Below are 18,014 nucleotides of genomic sequence, written 5' to 3' on the forward strand. Positions count from 1 at the left end.
TTCTTCTTATTTAAGTAATGCAGTACTATTCCAAGTACCTTTAAATCTCCAGTCACAAAATAGGGCGTTTCTTAATCGCGACGGATTCTACAACACAGAAAACATCTTGTCAAAGCCCTTCGTGACAAAGCAGTCTTTGTCGAAATCGGTGAATCAAATCAGCAGTTTCGACCTAGACTCCCGGGAGGGCCACTTCCATTCAAGAGTGGATACCAATTCGTGACCATGGGGTCTCGAGAAGCACCCTAAATAAGTATTTTCCATATTCTGAAAATACACCCCTTATTACCTTAACAAGTATTGACATGTAAAACCCTACCCTTAACAAGTATTGGAATTAAAACGATACCCTTGGCAAGTATTCCTTGAATTGAACCCCTAAACAAGTAAGCGATATTTTTTTTATGAAAAAGACGTTCTTTTTATGGGGGGTTGGGGGTCGCAAATGTTATCCACTCGGCAATGTAAGTGGCCCCTGGACCTGGACTCTGGACAAACGATATATTTGCAATTTTTCGTCAGATCAGAATCTTACAATGAAGAGCTCTCCCGGTTTAACAATTCTCGACTTTTTACACACGCTAAAATTTCCTTAACCCCGTACTATAGGTGGGGCTAAATTGCCATTTAGCCCCACCTATAGTACGGGGTTAAGCTTAGCCCACTTTCTTTTTACACAGCATTTTTGCAAAGTGGGCTAACCCCACCTATAGTACGGGATTTTTTGGCCCTGCAAAAAAGCAGGGTTATCCCAGCAATTGCGGTGCTAAGAGCGATAGTACGGGGTTAAGATCGCTAGTGTAAAACGAAAGTGGGCTAAGCTTAACCCCGTACTATAGGTGGTGCTAAATAGCAATTTAGCCTCACCTATAGTACGGGGTTAAGGAAATTTTAGCGTGTGTAAAAAGTGTACGAGTGAAGTACTTGTACTACGAATGATCGACAAAAAACACTAGTCCGGGGTTAGCGAGTTTTGTGTGTAAAAAGCAAGCATTCCTTATCCGGGGTTAGCAATAACAATTTGGCATGTGTGAAAAGGAAAAAAAAATAGTACGGGGTTAGCGATAGTCCGGGGTTAAGAAAATCCTGTGTAAAAAGGGTATCAGTTTTTTTCGCTGTTCATTGTGATTCGACGGGCATTTTCAATAGAGCCCCTCTCTGTCGCGATTACAAGAACTCGCTATAAGCTTAAATACACGTACATTTTAAACCATTACGCTCGATGCCGCAATGAAAATACACCAAGCTTCTTGCGTGCCAGATCTTCCTTTCAGATGAATAAATACATAAAATCTCATACAGGTACAAAGCAAAGGCCATAACCCAATATGAGGCATTGTTCATAGGGAAATTAAAGGGCGAGGCTATAGGGCCCGAGATTTTTCAAGTTGTGAAAAAAATGAAGGAAGAAGAAAAGGTAGGTGAAAGAAGAGCATAAAGAGGTATGGCTGCTTTTGTAACGATACATTACCAATGATTCATGTCAGGAAGAAAAAAAAACGGATCGCCTTCCCCCTTCCCCACCCATGAAATTATACCCTTGCGGAGAAAATAATGGTAACGGTATTAATAGTGATGAATTTTCACATCTTTTCCCGATCTTGTTTTTTCTTGGGGGTGGGCCGGGGCTAGTTGTTCACGCGAAATGAATTATGACTCATAATATGATTATCATTATTGTATTATAGCCACTCCGACTCTTCTGCAGTTCCTGTGCTGTGGTATCCAGCTCGGGCCATCTCCTCAACACTAGCTCGGGATCCGAGATCGATGCGACCGAGTGTGTCTTCCGAATGAACAATGCTCCCGTGAGGGGGTTCGAAAATGACGTCGGTACCAGGACGACACTGAGGTCGATCGCCCACGTCAATCTGGTGAGGTCGTTTGAGAAGACTGACAAGGCGCGTAAAGAGTTGCTCCAAGACGTGGACACCAAAAGTGATTACTTATTGATTAATTGGATGAACAGGGTGAGAAGATTTCAAAACACCAATGTGAAGTGTACCATTTGGGAAACATGGCAAGACAAAGTTTAGCAATCATCGTTGAACATTTTTTATTTTTACGATTGATTGCATTGACTTCAATGCATAATTAATCATGAAAGTCAGGCTTACGACTAATGGCCGACCTTTGTGTTACGGGACCCAATTGACCACTGACACCATAGAAGTGTTAAAAAGACGTGAGTTAGAAGTTAGGCTGACAACGAATAGATGTTTAAAGAACCAGTTAGCGTTAAAACAAAATAAGTTTGATTCTAAACTGGTATTGTTCCAGTCCCTTTCTGGTGTGGTCCTCTGGTGTTAAAATTGACACTGGCGTCGTTTGCAGCGTATAAGCATTAAAATTGTATGTTTGTTAATTCATAAAGAGAAAATTCACGCCTTCAGCAGCTTTGTCAAAATTCGACATGATATTAATCATTTCTTTCTCAATTGGCAAGCAATAAACAGATCCCGTGCAGAGACAGATCTAAAGCAAACAATTTTCTTCTTCAGATTTGTACATTTTCAGTGTCCTTACATGTTTTTAGTTAATACTGATGTCTCAAGTCTCAAGATGTCATAAAAAGAGGCAACCAAAAAATGATATTTGTAACCAATATTATGCCTACAAATTTAAAAGGGGCCAATGGGTAGGCCTATATAACGATAAGTACACGAGTTTCACATCTACTTTTTCTTTAAATGACCTTCTGCATCTAAAAGACTTTAAAATCAGTAACTACAAAGAATATTATAACCAATAAATCAAATATGAATTATTTAAATACTATGTTTATAGGTGAATGTAAGGAAACTACAAGACCGTGAATACCGCTATGCCGTGCTACTTGCACACCTCTACCCCGGAGTGAAGTTTTATGCTTTCAATTCAGATCAGATGAGATATGCAGAGAAGGTCTTCAGAGATGAGACAGGACTCACAAGGTAGCAATTTAGCTTATTTTTCGTTGTAAATCTGTATACGGTTTTTTTGGTGAATTGTGCACGATTTAAAGTATTATTTTTGTTACAGTAAAGCGCTTAGAGAGAAAGTATAGTGTAAAGCGCTATCTCGGCAACGGTTCGTCTCAAAAGCGGCGTAGCGCTAGGTGATACATTTTCTAAAGTGGCCTTTGAGTCCCGCTATCGAATGACAGTATCTCGAGCAATTTGTGCAGATGAAGGAGGAAGGTGCTGCTTAGAGCGATATGCTGATGCTGCTCTTTCTCCTAGCTCTTTGGTCTGCCAATTAAGCATTCCGGTGTAATTTCTAGACTGCAAGAACTCCGGTGTTGATTTAACACCAGCCCGGAATCTATATTCTGTCCACACCAGAGAAGTATTGAAATAACACCAGTTTGGAATCAAACCGATGCTGTTTTAATACTAATTGGTGTTGTATTAACACATATCATTGGTGTTAGACCAAAGCCAAATTGGTGTTGTTTAACACTTCTCTGGTGTGGAAAGATAGAGATTTCGGGCTGGTGTTAAATCGAACACGGAGTTTTTGCAGTGCACCGTCTAGCTTACAATGCATCACTAACAGTAGCTCTCCATTAGATGACGGATATCGGCTACATCTTTCCATGTGTTAGTGTCTGGGGCAGCTGGCTGTTAATTGCTCTAAACTCCCCCTTTTTTGTTTGGAAAAAGTGCCCTGATAATATATTTACCCATGTAAGCCTTTACTCGCGTCACTAAAGTTTTGTCTTTTTATATTAAGTAATATATACTTTCTTTAAAAATTGAAACTGTTTATTTGCAGGCAACAAGCCAACACGTGGCTGAGTACTGGTTGGTTTACCATGCTTGCTGCTATGGATATCTGCAATGAAATTAATGTCTACGGAATGGCTAATGATGATTACTGCTCATCTACAAGGTGAAGGGTAGTATTCTTTACTCTGGTTCACCTCAGACCATTATTATGCATGTATGTCTATGCTTAGAATTTAGACCTTGGATGCCAAAATTGTCAGAATTTTATTTACTTCGTATGTCTCTTAATATTTACTGCGCCCTTTTCTTATACAGTATATACTTAAATGATGAAGGATAATGATTTAGTTATGATTGTCAGACATTCGATACTCAAGCTTATAACTGATTTGAATAATTGAACCGATACGATAAATCGAATGTTTGCTGTTAGAGATTTGTGTCATAATTGACTGTCCATATAAAAACCGAGTTCAGTATACGGACTCAGTCAAGAGTTCACCTTTTATTCACATCAACTCAGTTTTCAAGACAAGATTTATTGGAATTTTAGTAGAATATAAGCCTCGAAAGAGAAGAATTTCATGTGTTTTTTTTTTCATTTATCTGCTAACACTATTTCGTGTACTGTAACCCTGTCTCAAAAATTCCTTTTTTTAGAGAGAGTCAGAACTCTAGGAAAAAACAGTCATATTTTTTAACAGAATCGGGAATCCTTTGGTCCAGGTCATTATGATTCCTGATAATTGCTATATAAGACTTTTAATACATTTTACATTATTCTTCCTTTTTTCTTCTCGGCTTATAATTAGCAATGAATCCCACAAAATCCCTTACCATTATTACGAACCGATGGGGATGAAAGAGTGCACCTACTACAATGTGAGTGAAACGCGCCTTGACGGGGGACATCTTTTCATCACAGAGAAAGCTGTTTTCAAACGATGGGCATCGAAACATCGACTATCTTTCAAGTAATTTTTTATCAATTATTACCATGTTTACTATGAATTTACTATAACTTACAATTAAGGCCAAAAGTATACATACACCCAGGAAATTCAAAGAAAAATTTACACTTGCCAAACATCCTAAAGTTTACTGTATCTTATAAAATATTTGTGCTATCATGACCTTTTGATATCAAACAAATAAGGATGTCATGCCCCTTCATCACATTGCTTTGTCACCAGGAGCTGAAAAATATTTACGTGTCATTTTTTCCCCAAATATATTCATATTTTAGACAAATTAGAATTAAAAACTTGACAAAAACATTTCAATTTTTTGTGCTAGTTACTTCTCAAAACTTACTTCTTATATTTACACTGTTTTTATCTCACCTGCATAGCAGAGTGAGACTATAGGCGCGCTGTCGGAAAAGCGGCGGCGGCGTCAACACCAAATCTTAACCGAAGGTTAAGTTATTGAAATGTCATCATAACTTAGAAAATATATGAACCTAGTTCATGAAACTTAAACATAAGGTTAATCAAGTATCACTAAACATCCTGCATGAGTTTCACGTCACATGACCAAGGTCAAAGGTCATTCAGGGTCAATGAACTTTGGCCGAATTGGGGGTATCTGTTGAATTACCATCACAACTTTGAAAGTTTATGGATCGGATTTATGAAACTTGGACATAATAGTAATCAAGTATCACTGAACATCCTGTGCAAGTTTCAAGTCACATGTTCAAGTTCAAAGGTCATTTAGGGTCAATGAACTTTGGCCTAATTTGGGGTATTTGTTGAATTACCATCATATCTCTGTAAGTGTATTGGTCTAGTTCATCAAACGTGGTAATACAAGTAACCAAGTATCACTAAACATCTTGTGCGAGTTATAGTAGTTTTCAAGTCAGCACTGTAGTCGGGCAGCAGGCTACTTCGAAAAATTGGCTAAGTCTGATTTTTCACTTTTATGTGATTGGTTACATCACAAGGAACAACTTTCAACTTGGTGACAAATTTCTAATGGTCATCTTGACCATGTTAGGGGTCAAAATAAGGTCAATAGGGGTCAATTTTTTAAATTGCCCCAATTCTGTCAAATGACACATCAAATTGTTTGTCTTGTTAAACTGAACAAAAAAGTGTACACAACCATATACTCTTGACCCCCCGTTAAAAAGTTATGACCGGAAATGTCAAAGGTCAACGAACTTTCGTTAAATGGCAAATTACACTGAAGGTGTTAAGAAAGCTAATTTTTTCCGTGTTTTTATGCATGTGTAATTTTTTTTTATTTTCGATTTTGATAATTCCATCGTCAGAAGTCCTTATCCAGAAGATATAAAGGGTCAAGACAAGGTCAGGGAAAGGTCAAAAGGTCAACAAACTTTGATTGGAAGCCAAAATACACGTCTAATAGCGGTTAGAAGTTTAGAAGTCTTATTTTTCGTGGGTTCTTTATTTTGAGTCTATATCTAAGAAGACATTTTATATATAAAGGGGTCAAATGTGCTTATTTAGGAAAAAAATAGATAAACAGAGATAGACGTCGTATGCATTCAGTGTGGTATTGCGAGAATACCTTGAAAAGACTTGACAAACCCTTACGCCCTTAAAATCTTATCATCTTCAAGATGTGATAAGTGCAACCAGGGATTTTTTTTATTTAGGAATTCAATTCAAGTTCAGTTCATTTTCAATTTACTCATCTTTGATATGTAAAGAAGTATTTCCTTCATTTGCTTTGTCAGAATATCTTAATTACGAGAAATTATTGTAATGTATTGGGGTACAAGTATAATACTATGTTAACAGAATAAACACATCGATTGATCAGTGCTCCCAGCTCCTAAGAAAGATGCCTAATATTTCATTTGGATTATCTTGCAAATAAGATAATGAGGTTACGATTGAGGGTGATAAGTTGGGCTCCAATTGCTCCTCAATTAATTCTAATGTATGACGGTTATATTATTTCTGACAAAGAAGCAACATCGTGTAGGCATGCTCATTGTAATCATGGATGTCCATTATGCTGATGTGATATATTCTGACCATTACTCGATCTCTGGAGTCAAGAAGGACTACACATTTATGGTTCATGTGCTGTTCTAAGCTTATCATTGGGCCCTTTTGCATTTTGTAAAGTGAAAATTTACAAGGATTTCGTGCATACTTTTGGTCAATTATATTTATTTTTTGTAAAAATGCAAGTCTTCACAATTTCTGGGGGCAGCGCTGCCCCCCCCCCCCTTCCCGCTGCGGTATGGCCGTGGTTTCCTTCAATTATATAATTATTCTTTTTAGTAACATCCAGGTAATTCAGCAAGTAGGAAAAAACAAGAACGACAAAAGAACAAAAACAAAATCTGCATCTGGTATTAAATTTAGTTTCACGTTGTATGCTCTGGAAAAACACACTTGATAAAATAGTACAAGCCGTGTTAATGTCAGCACATAATCAGGAATGTGTAGTCGTTGGCTCCAGAGATCGAGTAATGGTCAGAACATATCACATCAGCATGATGGACACCAATGACTGACTACAACGAGCATGCATGAACGATGTTGCCTCTTTGTCAGAAATAAATAACAGTCACACACATTAGAATTAATAGCAATTTGAGTCCAACTTATCATATCATCCTCATTCCTTACCTCATCTTATTCGTAAGTTAATACAAATAAGATGTTAGGCATCTTTCTTAGGAGCTGGGAGCACTGATCAAGCGATGTGTCTGTTAACATACATTTAGTGCACATAATTATATACCCCAATACATTACAATACTTTCTGTTGATTAAAATATTATGTACAAAGCAAACGGACTAAATGTATCTTTATATATCAAAGACTAGTAAATTGACAATGAATTGAACTTGAATTGAATTCCTAAATCAAGAAAATCAAGAAACTCGAAAAGAGCTGGTTGCATTAATAAGTACATCATGAAGATGATACGACTTTTAAGGGCATTATAGGGTTTGTCAAGTGGTTTCAAAGTATTCCTGCAGTACCATACCACACTGAATGTATTCGACGTCTATTTCTGTTGATCTATCTTGTTCCTAAATAAGCATATTTTGACCCCTTTATATATAAAATATCTTCTGAGATATAGACTCAAAATAAAGAACCCACGAAAAATAAGATTTCTAAACTTCTAACCGCTATTAGACGTGTATTTTTGGCCTCCAATTAAAGTTTGTTGACCTTTTGACCTTTCCCTGACTTTGTCTTGACCCTTTATATCTTCTGGATAAGGACTTCTGACGATGGACTTATCAAAATCGAAAATAAAAAAGTACACACATGCATAAAAACACGGAATAAATGAGCTTTCTTAAGACCTTCGGTGTAATTTGCCATTTAACGAAAGTTCGTTGACCTTTGACATTTCTGGTCATAACTTTTTAACGGGAGGTCAAGAGTATATAATTGTGTACACTTTTTTGTTCAGTATAACAAGACAAACAATTTGATGTGTCATTTGAGAGAATTGGGGCAATTTAAAAAATTGACCCCCATTGACCTTATTTTGACCCCAAAATGGTCAAGATGACCATTAGAAATTTGTCACCAAGTTGGAAGTTGTTCCTTGTGATGTCACCAATCACATAAAAGTGAAAATCAGACTTACCCAATTTGTCGAAGTAAATGACATATGCTGCCTGACTACTGCTGCTATATTGAATCGCGTGATGCAGGTGAGACTAGTCTAGGATAGAAGAGGCATAACCTTGTTTTTTTTTAATATATATATATATACAATATTTTTTTATGGTTTCTAGGCAATTCTAGGGTGCTGATTACGAATCTGAATGATGCCACTCGTGTAAACTTGAGCATTTCCGCAAATTGGCAAAATCAAATATGGCCGCCAAAATATGCAAATTACTCATGAAAATCCTAAAATTGTCCGCACATTGGCTATGAAATGCATGAAACTGTGTGGCAGGAGTGAAATACTCTCTGAAAAAAAATAATTTTTGACAAAATATATTATTAACATGCCATGAATGTGATGAATGTTGTATTTTGATATTCAAAATGGCTGCCAAAGGCCCTAAAAGTATTATGCACAATGAGAAAGAGGAGCAAAGAAATCACAAGAGTGAGCACTAAAATGCATATATATGTGATAAATTAATGGGATACTGTCTAAAAACACATTTTCTAACGAAATATATGATTTAGGCTTCAAGCTTGTGTTAAATACTGTATTTTGACTTTCAAAATGGCCGCCATAGACATTAACAGTATTATGTACAATGCAAAGTGGGAAACCAATATTCACAGGAGTGAGCACCATGAATGCACGTAATAGTGATCTATGAGTAAAATATTGTCTGAAAGCATAATTTCTATTAAGATATATCATTTATTCTACCAGTTAGGTGATAAATACTGTCTTTGGAAAGTCAAAATGGCCGCTACAGACCCTTACGTTATTATGCACAATGTGAATGGGAACAAATTATTTCAACAGAATTTGGCTTTGCTTGGCCAAATGGTGATGAATGAGTAAAATTTTGTCTGAAAACTTGATTTATTACAAAATATATCATATCTTATTTAATTTAGATGATAAATACTGTATTTCAACATTCAAAATGACTGCCATATGCCCTTTTTCTGAACATTATTTGTCTCCACTCAAATTGTATATTATACGATAAGGGCCTATAGTGGCCATTTTCAATTTTAAAATGCAGCATTTTATCCCCGTAATTACACAATATTATGATATATATCGTTAAAAACCATGGTTTTAGACAATTTTCACCCTTACATCACAATGCACAATTATATGCAATATTTCGAGTCAAGCAAAGCCAAATTCTGTCAAATTTGTATGTCCCATGTTACAATGTACTCAATACTTTTAGGACCTATGGCAGCCATTTTGTATTTCAAAGTACAGCATTTATTACCTCCACGACCAATATGTGATATTATTCTCACTCTTGTTAAAATTGGTTTCTTCATTCGCATTGTGCTTGATAAATATAGGGCCTATGGCGGCCATTTTGAATGTTATATACAGGTTCTTAGTCAGTATTCCACTCGTTTATCTTAATAATATGCATTTTAGTGCTCACTCTTGTCATTTTTTTGGCCCCGCCATTGCCATTGTACATAATACTCTTTGGGCTAGTGGCGGCTATTTTAGATATCAAAATACAGCAATGTCCCCATATATGACATAATAAATGATACATCTCGTTAGTAATGATGATTTTCATATATTACTTCGTTCGTACATCGCGATTTTTTTGCGGTTTAGTGCTCATTTTACATAATAGAGTATACAAGGGCCTATGGCGGCCACTTTGAATATCAGGAAAATAATCATTTTGTCAAAAAAAAATTTCTGAGAGTATTTCACTCCTGCCACACGATTTCATGCATTTCATAGCCAACGTGTGGACAATTTTAGGATTTTCATGGGTAATTTGCATATTTTGGCGGCCATATTGGATTGTGCCAATTTGCGGAAAATGCTCAAGGTTACATGACTGGCATCATCCAGATTCGTAATCAGCACCCTCGAATTGACAAACCATAAAAAGATATTGTATATACATGTATAAAAAAACAAGGTTTGGTCAGGTTTCTATGGGGCCTATCCTGGACTAGACCGCCAGAGGCATTCCACTTGTTGTTCATTGGTGACATATCATGATAGAAAATGTAATGTAAATCATAGATTTGACATTTATATATTTCTACGAAATAATGTTTGAAAATATAATAAACAATAGAATACATGTGGTACAAATGTACCTTTTTTCCCAAAAAAATTCACCTGAAATATACTTCAATCCCGACAGCATTCCAATCATGTGAAAGAGCTTATTATACTCTTTCATATGATACCGGATTCGTCATGGTAGTATTTATATTTCTGGAGATATAGTAAATTTTACGATGTTTGTAAAGCGAACAAATTTCACTGAATTCCATGGGTGTTTGTAAACTTTTGGCCTCAATTGTCTATTAGAAGCGTTTCCAATGTAAACGTCACATGTATTGGGAATGAAATGCATGTAGAAAACCAAGTTAAATGGAAGGACTGAGATTACCTAAATACGTAAAACGTGCACTTTGAAATGGTGTGAAGTCTTTGATAAGGCACTGTTCATGAGTGGAAATGTGGAAGGAGTGACTGTGGCAGGAGTGTGATCAGTGTAAGAGTTTGTGAGCAATGCGAAAGGTGTGTAAGCAAAGTGTGAAAGGAGTGTTGTAATTGTGTGTGATCACAATATGAAAGGTGTATGAGCATAGTGAGAAAGGAGTATAGTAGTATGAAAGGTATGTAAGGACACTATGGAAGATGTGTGAGAGCACATTATGGTAGGTGTGTGAGTACAGTATGGAAGGAGTGTGAGTACAGTATGGTAGGTGTGTGAGCACAGTATGGTAGGAGTGTGAGTACAGTATGGTAGGTGTGTGAGTACAGTATGGTAGGTGTGTGAGTACAGTATGGTAGGAGTGTGAGCACAGTATGGTAGGTGTGTGAGCACAGTATGGTAGGTGTGTGAGTACAGTATGGTAGGTGTGTGAGTACAGTATGAAAGGAGTGTGAGTACAGTATGGAAGGAGTGTGAGTACAGTATGGTAGGTGTGTGAGTACAGTATGTAAGGAGTGTGAGTACAGTATGGTAGGTGTGTGAGCACAGTATGGTAGGAGTGTGAGCACAGTATGGTAGGTGTGTGAGCACAGTATGGTAGGTGTGTGAGTACAGTATGGAAGGAGTGTGAGCACAGTATGGAAGGTGTGTGAGTACAGTATGGTAGGTGTGTGAGTATAGTATGGTAGGAGTGTGAGTACAGTGTGGTAGGAGTGTGAGTGCAGTATGGTAGGTATATGAGTACAGTATGGTAGGTGTGTGAGTACAGTATGGTATAGGTGTGTGAGTAGATGTGTGAGTGCAGTATGGTAGGTGTGTGAGTACAGTATGGTAGGTGTGTGAGTACAGTATGGTAGGTGTGTGAGAGCACAGTATGGTAGGTGTGTGAGAGCATAGTATGGAAAGAGTGTGAGTACAGTATGGTAGGTGTGTGAGAGCACAGTATGGTAGGTGTGTGAGTACAGTATGGTAGGTGTGTGAGTACAGTATGGTAGGTGTGTGAGAGCACAGTATGGTAGGTGTGTGAGAGCACAGTATGGAAGGAGTGTGAGTACAGTATGGTAGGTGTGTGAGTACAGTATGGTAGGTGTGTGAGTACAGTATGGAAGGAGTGTGAGTACAGTATGGTAGGTGTGTGAGTATAGTATGGTAGGTGTGTGAGTACAGTATGGTAGGTGTGTGAGCACAGTATGGTAGGTGTGTGAGTACAGTATGGTAGGTGTGTGAGCACAGTATGGAAGGAGTGTGAGTACAGTATGGTAGGTGTGTGAGCACAGTATGGTAGGTGTGTGAGAGCACAGTATGGTAGGTGTGTGAGAGCACAGTATGGAAAGAGTGTGAGTACAGTATGGTAGGTGTGTGAGTACAGTATGGTAGGTGTGTGAGTACAGTATGGTAGGTGTGTGAGTACAGTATGGTAGGTGTGTGAGTACAGTATGGTAGGTGTGTGAGTACAGTATGGTAGGAGTGTGAGCACAGTATGGTAGGTGTGTGAGCACAGTATGGTAGGTGTGTGAGTACAGTATGGTAGGTGTGTGAGTACATTATGAAAGGAGTGTGAGTACAGTATGGAAAGAGTGTGAGTACAGTATGGTAGGTGTGTGAGTACAGTATGTAAGGAGTGTGAGTACAGTATGGTAGGAGTGCGAGCATAGTATGGTAGGAGTGTGAGCACAGTATGGTAGGTGTGTGAGTACAGTATGGAAGGAGTGTGAGTACAGTATGGTAGGTGTGTGAGCACAGTATGGTAGGTGTGTGAGTACAGTATGATTGGTGTGAGAGCACAGTATGGTAGGAGTGTGAGTACAGTATGGTAGGTGTGTGAGTACAGTATGGTAGGAGTGTGAGCACAGTATGGTAGGTGAGTGAGCACAGTATGGTAGGTGTGTGAGTACAGTATGATTGGTGTGAGAGCACAGTATGGTAGGTGTGTGAGTACAGTATGGTAGGAGTGTGAGTACAGTATGGAAGGAGTGTGAGTACAGTATGGTAGGTGTGTGAGTACAGTATGGTAGGAGTGTGAGCACAGTATGGTAGGTGTGTGAGCACAGTATGGTAGGTGTGTGAGTACAGTATGGAAGGAGTGTGAGCACAGTATGGTAGGTGTGTGAGCACAGTATGGTAGGTGTGTGAGTACAGTATGATTGGTGTGAGAGCACAGTATGGTAGGAGTGTGAGTACAGTATGGAAGGTGTGTGAGTACAGTATGGTAGGAGTGTGAGTACAGTATGGTAGGTGTGTGAGTATAGTATGGTAGGAGTGTGAGTACAGTATGGTAGAAGTGTGAGTGCAGTATGGTAGGTATATGAGTACAGTATGGTAGGTGTGTGAGTACAGTATGGTATAGGTGTGTGAGTAGATGTGTGAGTGCAGTATGGTAGGTGTGTGAGTACAGTATGGTAGGTGTGTGAGTACAGTATGGTAGGTGTGTGAGAGCACAGTATGGTAGGTGTGTGAGAGCACAGTATGAAAAGAGTGTGAGTACAGTATGGTAGGTGTGTGAGAGCACAGTATGGTAGGTGTGTGAGAGCACAGTATGGAAAGAGTGTGAGTACAGTATGGTAGGTGTGTGAGCACAGTATGGTAGGTGTGTGAGAGCACAGTATGGTAGGTGTGTGAGAGCACAGTATGGAAAATGTGTGAGTACAGTATGGTAGGTGTGTGAGTACAGTATGGTAGGTGTGTGAGTACAGTATGGTATAGGTGTGTGAGCACAGTATGGTAGGTGTGTGAGCACAGTATGGTAGGTGTGTGAGTATAGTATGGTAGGTGTGTGAGTACAGTATGGTAGGTGTGTGAGTACAGTATGGTAGGTGTGTGAGTACAGTATGGTAGGTGTGTGAGTACAGTATGGTAGGTGTGTGAGTATAGTATGGTAGGTGTGTGAGTACAGTATGGTAGGTGTGTGAGTACAGTATGGTAGGTGTGTGAGTACAGTATGGAAGGAGTGTGAGTACAGTATGGTAGGTGTGCGAGCATAGTATGGTAGAAGTGTGAGCACAGTATGGTAGGTGTGTGAGCACAGTATGGTAGGTGTATGAGTACAGTATGGAAGGAGTGTGATACAGTATGGTAGGTGAGTGAGCACAGTATGGTAGGTGTGTGAGTACAGTATGGTAGGTGTGTGAGTACAGTATGGTAGGTGTGTGAGCACAGTATGGTAGGTGTGTGAGTACAGTATGGTAGGTGTGTGAGTACAGTATGGTAGGTGTGTGAGCACAGTATGGTAGGTGTGTGAGTACAGTATGGAAGGAGTGTGAGTACAGTATGGTAGGTGTGTGAGCACAGTATGGTAGGTGTGTGAGTACAGTATGGTAGGTGTGTGAGTACAGTATGGTAGGTGTGTGAGCACAGTATGGTAGGTGTGTGAGTACAGTATGGTAGGTGTGTGAGTACAGTATGGTAGGTGTGTGAGCACAGTATGGTAGGTGTGTGAGTACAGTATGGTAGGTGTGTGAGTACAGTATGGTATGGGTGTGTGAGCACAGTATGGTAGGTGTGTGAGCACAGTATGGTAGGTGTGTGAGTATAGTATGCTACGTCTGTGAGTGTAGTATGGTAGGAGTGTGAGTACAGTATGGTAGGTGTGTGAGTACAGTATGGTAGGTGTGTGAGTATAGTATGGTAGGTGTGTGAGCACAGTATGGTAGGAGTGTGAGTACAGTATGGAAGGAGTGTGAGTACAGTATGGAAGGAGTGTGAGTACAGTATGGTAGGTGTGTGAGTACAGTATGGTAGGTGTGTGAGTACAGTATGGAAGGAGTGTGAGTACAGTATGGAAGGAGTGTGAGTACAGTATGGTAGGTGTGTGAGAGCACAGTATGGTAGGTGTGAGAGCACAGTATGGTAGGTGTGTGAGCACAGTATATAAAGAGTGTGAGCAAAGTGTGAAAGAATTGTGAGCACATTACGTGTGAAAGGTGTGAGCACAATATGGATGTTGTAAAAGTAGTGAGTGTAGGAGTGTGTTAAGAAAAGTATGAAATGTGTATTAGGACAGTGTGGATCGAAGAAGTGAGAACACGGCATGGGTGGGTGAGCAGAGTGGAGTGAGAGTGAGTATAGCATGATCCATAATCCATAATTTATTATTCGAATTCGAAATAGACATGAAATGAAATACTCCGAAAATGATGAGTGAGAGCAGTGTCGCAGGAGGGTGAACACAGTCATTGGAACGTGTGTGAGTAGTGTGAAAGAAGTGAGAGCATCGTGAAATGTGTGTGGGCACGACATGAATGCTGTACACACAGTGAAGGTGTGTTAGCACAGCATAAGTGAGAGCACTGTGAAAGGTGTGTGACCATAGAATTACATATTGAATACCACGAGAGCTTATTTTTCAAGGATCTTCCGAGAAAAATTGCGAAAATATAAAAAGCTCTTCACGGGGCTAAAATGTGTCATAATCTGCATATGGCTTTTCTGCTTTGTTTGTATTATTCTGTAGGCCCTATTTTCTGTTAACTCCTTCCTTAACTGTGAGATCAATTAAAGTTTTATTTTTCTTTGTCTTCCCAGGCATCCATCATGGGAAATAGGCCCAGAATCGGACGAACCACTAGATTCTCCCTTTTTAAGGAAGTATCACCAGCTAATGAAAGAAACCAACTACGCCATCCGGAGTGTAAGGGACTACATGAAGCTGGAGCGTGAAGCTCGTCGCATAGTCCAAACAGAGGATAGACTGGTTGAACTGAAACGCGGGAATGAGACCTTCATTATTGAGAAGGAACAGTTGATGAAGAAAGTCCTGGAACTTGTACCAGGGGCCAGGCCCATCCCGCATAAAAAGACCGAGTCAAGAATGGAGGTGAAGCCCCGGAAAGGAAATGCTGCATTTCATAAAAACAGAGACCGAGATAAGAGAAATAAATCGAGAAAGAAACAGAGGAATGACACAAAAGAGAAAGTACGAAACAATAACGGCCAACGGAAGCACGAGGAAAATGGTAAAAGATAACAGCTGCTAACATCGTGCAATCGACAAATTGAACAGTTCTATTCCGTTTTTATTATATACCCAGAGACCTAAACTATATGACAGTTTGCCTGCTCTTTCGCAATAAACAAAAAATACCGTAGGGAAAGGGGGCTTGGGGGCCTTGCGCCCCACAAAAAAAGAAAGGGAAAAAAAGGAAAAGGGTAAATGATTGAATATGGTATCGTGTTCTGTGTTCTATTATGTCAAAATCTGTGTTAAACAAGTGACAAACTTTGGCACATTTTAGACATTTTGTTCCATACATCATCCCTGGCTGACACCCTCAAAATGTGTGGCTTATTAATTATTACGTTGTGCCGTTCAGCTTTGAAATCATTGGCTGTGTATATGTTAAAATATTTGTTGCGGCAATAATGCTAAAGAAAATGATGTTCATGATGTTAGTGATATCAACACTAAAATAGCGCATAATATCGATCCATCTTTCAACTCTCATATGGTCTATGAATTGACAAACATTGTGAAAATTATAAACAATATACGACAAGTTAAAGGGCATGTTCACCCCAATAAAATGTTTATCGGAATAAAAAGAGAAAAATTAGAGAAGCATAACCTTGAGAAAATCATCGAAATCGGATGTTATTTTTTTTAATGGTGTTGTTCTGAAATTTGGCTTAATTTCACAAATCAGATATTATGCCCATCCTGTCATTATGTAAATGAAGGAACCTATAACGTCACCCATTCAGTATTTTTATTTTGTATTTATCAAAGGAAATTTTTCCTCTCATTGTAGGCCCCTATTGTGAAACAAATTTATGTAAAAAAAAGTCCTGCTTGATCATGTGGATTGGCAATTATTCTGATTTGATGAATAGTCTCCATTATTATCAAATCTGCAAAAAAAAATGAAATAAAGTAAATTTTAAAAAATGAAGACACCAAAGATATAGTTAGTGGGTGAGTGACATCATCAATTTTTTTGATGGCGTAAAGCCTTCCATTTTCTTTATTTCCAGTAATATCATTCTATTAAAAATATTCCAGAATATTTCAATTTGCAAACTGGAAAATGAACGAAATAATCGACTGTCGTCAGGTAAACGGCTAAAATCTCTGTCCACATAAAAACGATGTCATAGCATTGCAGCCAGAGAGTTGTGCAAGAAGCCCAATTACGATGTTTTTAATTTGCCCGTTTCTATTATGGAAATCTGTGAAAATGCATTAATCCAGTGTAACTTAACTTGTTTTACTTCGCTGTTTAATCAATCAACTAGATTTTGTTTCATGAGCTAGATCTATAAACTTTTTAAGTTATGATGACAATTCAACACATACTCCTGGGCTCCTAACACGGCCAGAATTTATTGAATTTTGAATGACGTCTGATCATGGCCATGTTCCTGCATTTTTATGAAACGCGCACAGGGTATTCAGGGATACATTGCTGCTCTTATGTCCACGTTTCATGAACTAGATCCATACACTTTCAAAGTAACATGTATGATGACAATTCCACAAATACCCCCGACAATACCAAAGTTTGTTGAATGCCCCTAAATCACCCTTTACCTTGGCCATGTGACCTGAATCTCGCACAGGATGTTGAAGGATACTTGATTGCTCTTATGCCCGCGTTTCATGAACTAGATCCATGAAATTTCAAAGTAACATGTATGATGACAATTTCTCAAATAACCCCAACATGGCCAAAGTTCGTTGACCGTAAGTGACCTTTGACCTTATTCATATGACCTGAAACTCAGGCAGGATCTTTAGTGATACACCATTAGCCTTATATCTAAGTTTTATGAACTTGGTCCATACACTTTTAAGTTATGATAACATTTCAAAAACATAACCTTGGTTAAGATTTCGATTTTGAGTCCCCAACATTGTCTAAGTTCATTGACCCTTAAATGACCTTTGACCTTGGTCATGTAACCTGAAACTCAGGCAGGATGTTTACAATTTAGTAATACTTGATTACCCTTATGACCAAGTTTCATGAACTAGGTCCAAATGCTTTCTAACTTCTGATGACATTTCGAAAAACTTAACCTTGGTTTAGATTTCAATGTTGACGACGCCGTCGGAAAAGCGGCGCCTATAGTCTCGCTCTGCTATGCAGGCGAGACAAAAATTCATAAAAGTAGTAAAATTATATTATTTTCATCAAAATTTGCACAGATGGTGTGAACGTTTATCAACAATATGTCCCTAAAAATTTGAATGCATAACTTTATGTAAAGTAGTAAAAAT

At 38.5% G+C, this 18,014-nt stretch overlaps 1 protein-coding gene across 1 annotated transcript in view; it reads left to right on the forward strand.

Annotated features, from left to right (window-relative positions):
- Positions 1-17,580, forward strand: part of LOC121415798 (alpha-N-acetylgalactosaminide alpha-2,6-sialyltransferase 3-like) — a 30,197-nt gene extending 12,617 nt beyond the window's left edge. The window contains exons 4-8 of the mRNA XM_041609132.1: positions 1,689-1,970; positions 2,788-2,933; positions 3,757-3,873; positions 4,523-4,684; positions 15,323-17,580. Coding sequence (XP_041465066.1) covers positions 1,689-1,970; positions 2,788-2,933; positions 3,757-3,873; positions 4,523-4,684; positions 15,323-15,764 — 1,149 coding nt within the window. The 3' untranslated portion in view covers positions 15,765-17,580. The remainder of the gene's footprint in view (positions 1-1,688; positions 1,971-2,787; positions 2,934-3,756; positions 3,874-4,522; positions 4,685-15,322) is intronic.
- The last annotated feature ends 434 nt before the right edge of the window (positions 17,581-18,014 follow it).

The sequence above is a fragment of the Lytechinus variegatus genome, chromosome 1 (assembly GCF_018143015.1).
Source record: "Lytechinus variegatus isolate NC3 chromosome 1, Lvar_3.0, whole genome shotgun sequence".
NCBI classification, from domain to species: domain Eukaryota; kingdom Metazoa; phylum Echinodermata; class Echinoidea; order Temnopleuroida; family Toxopneustidae; genus Lytechinus; species Lytechinus variegatus.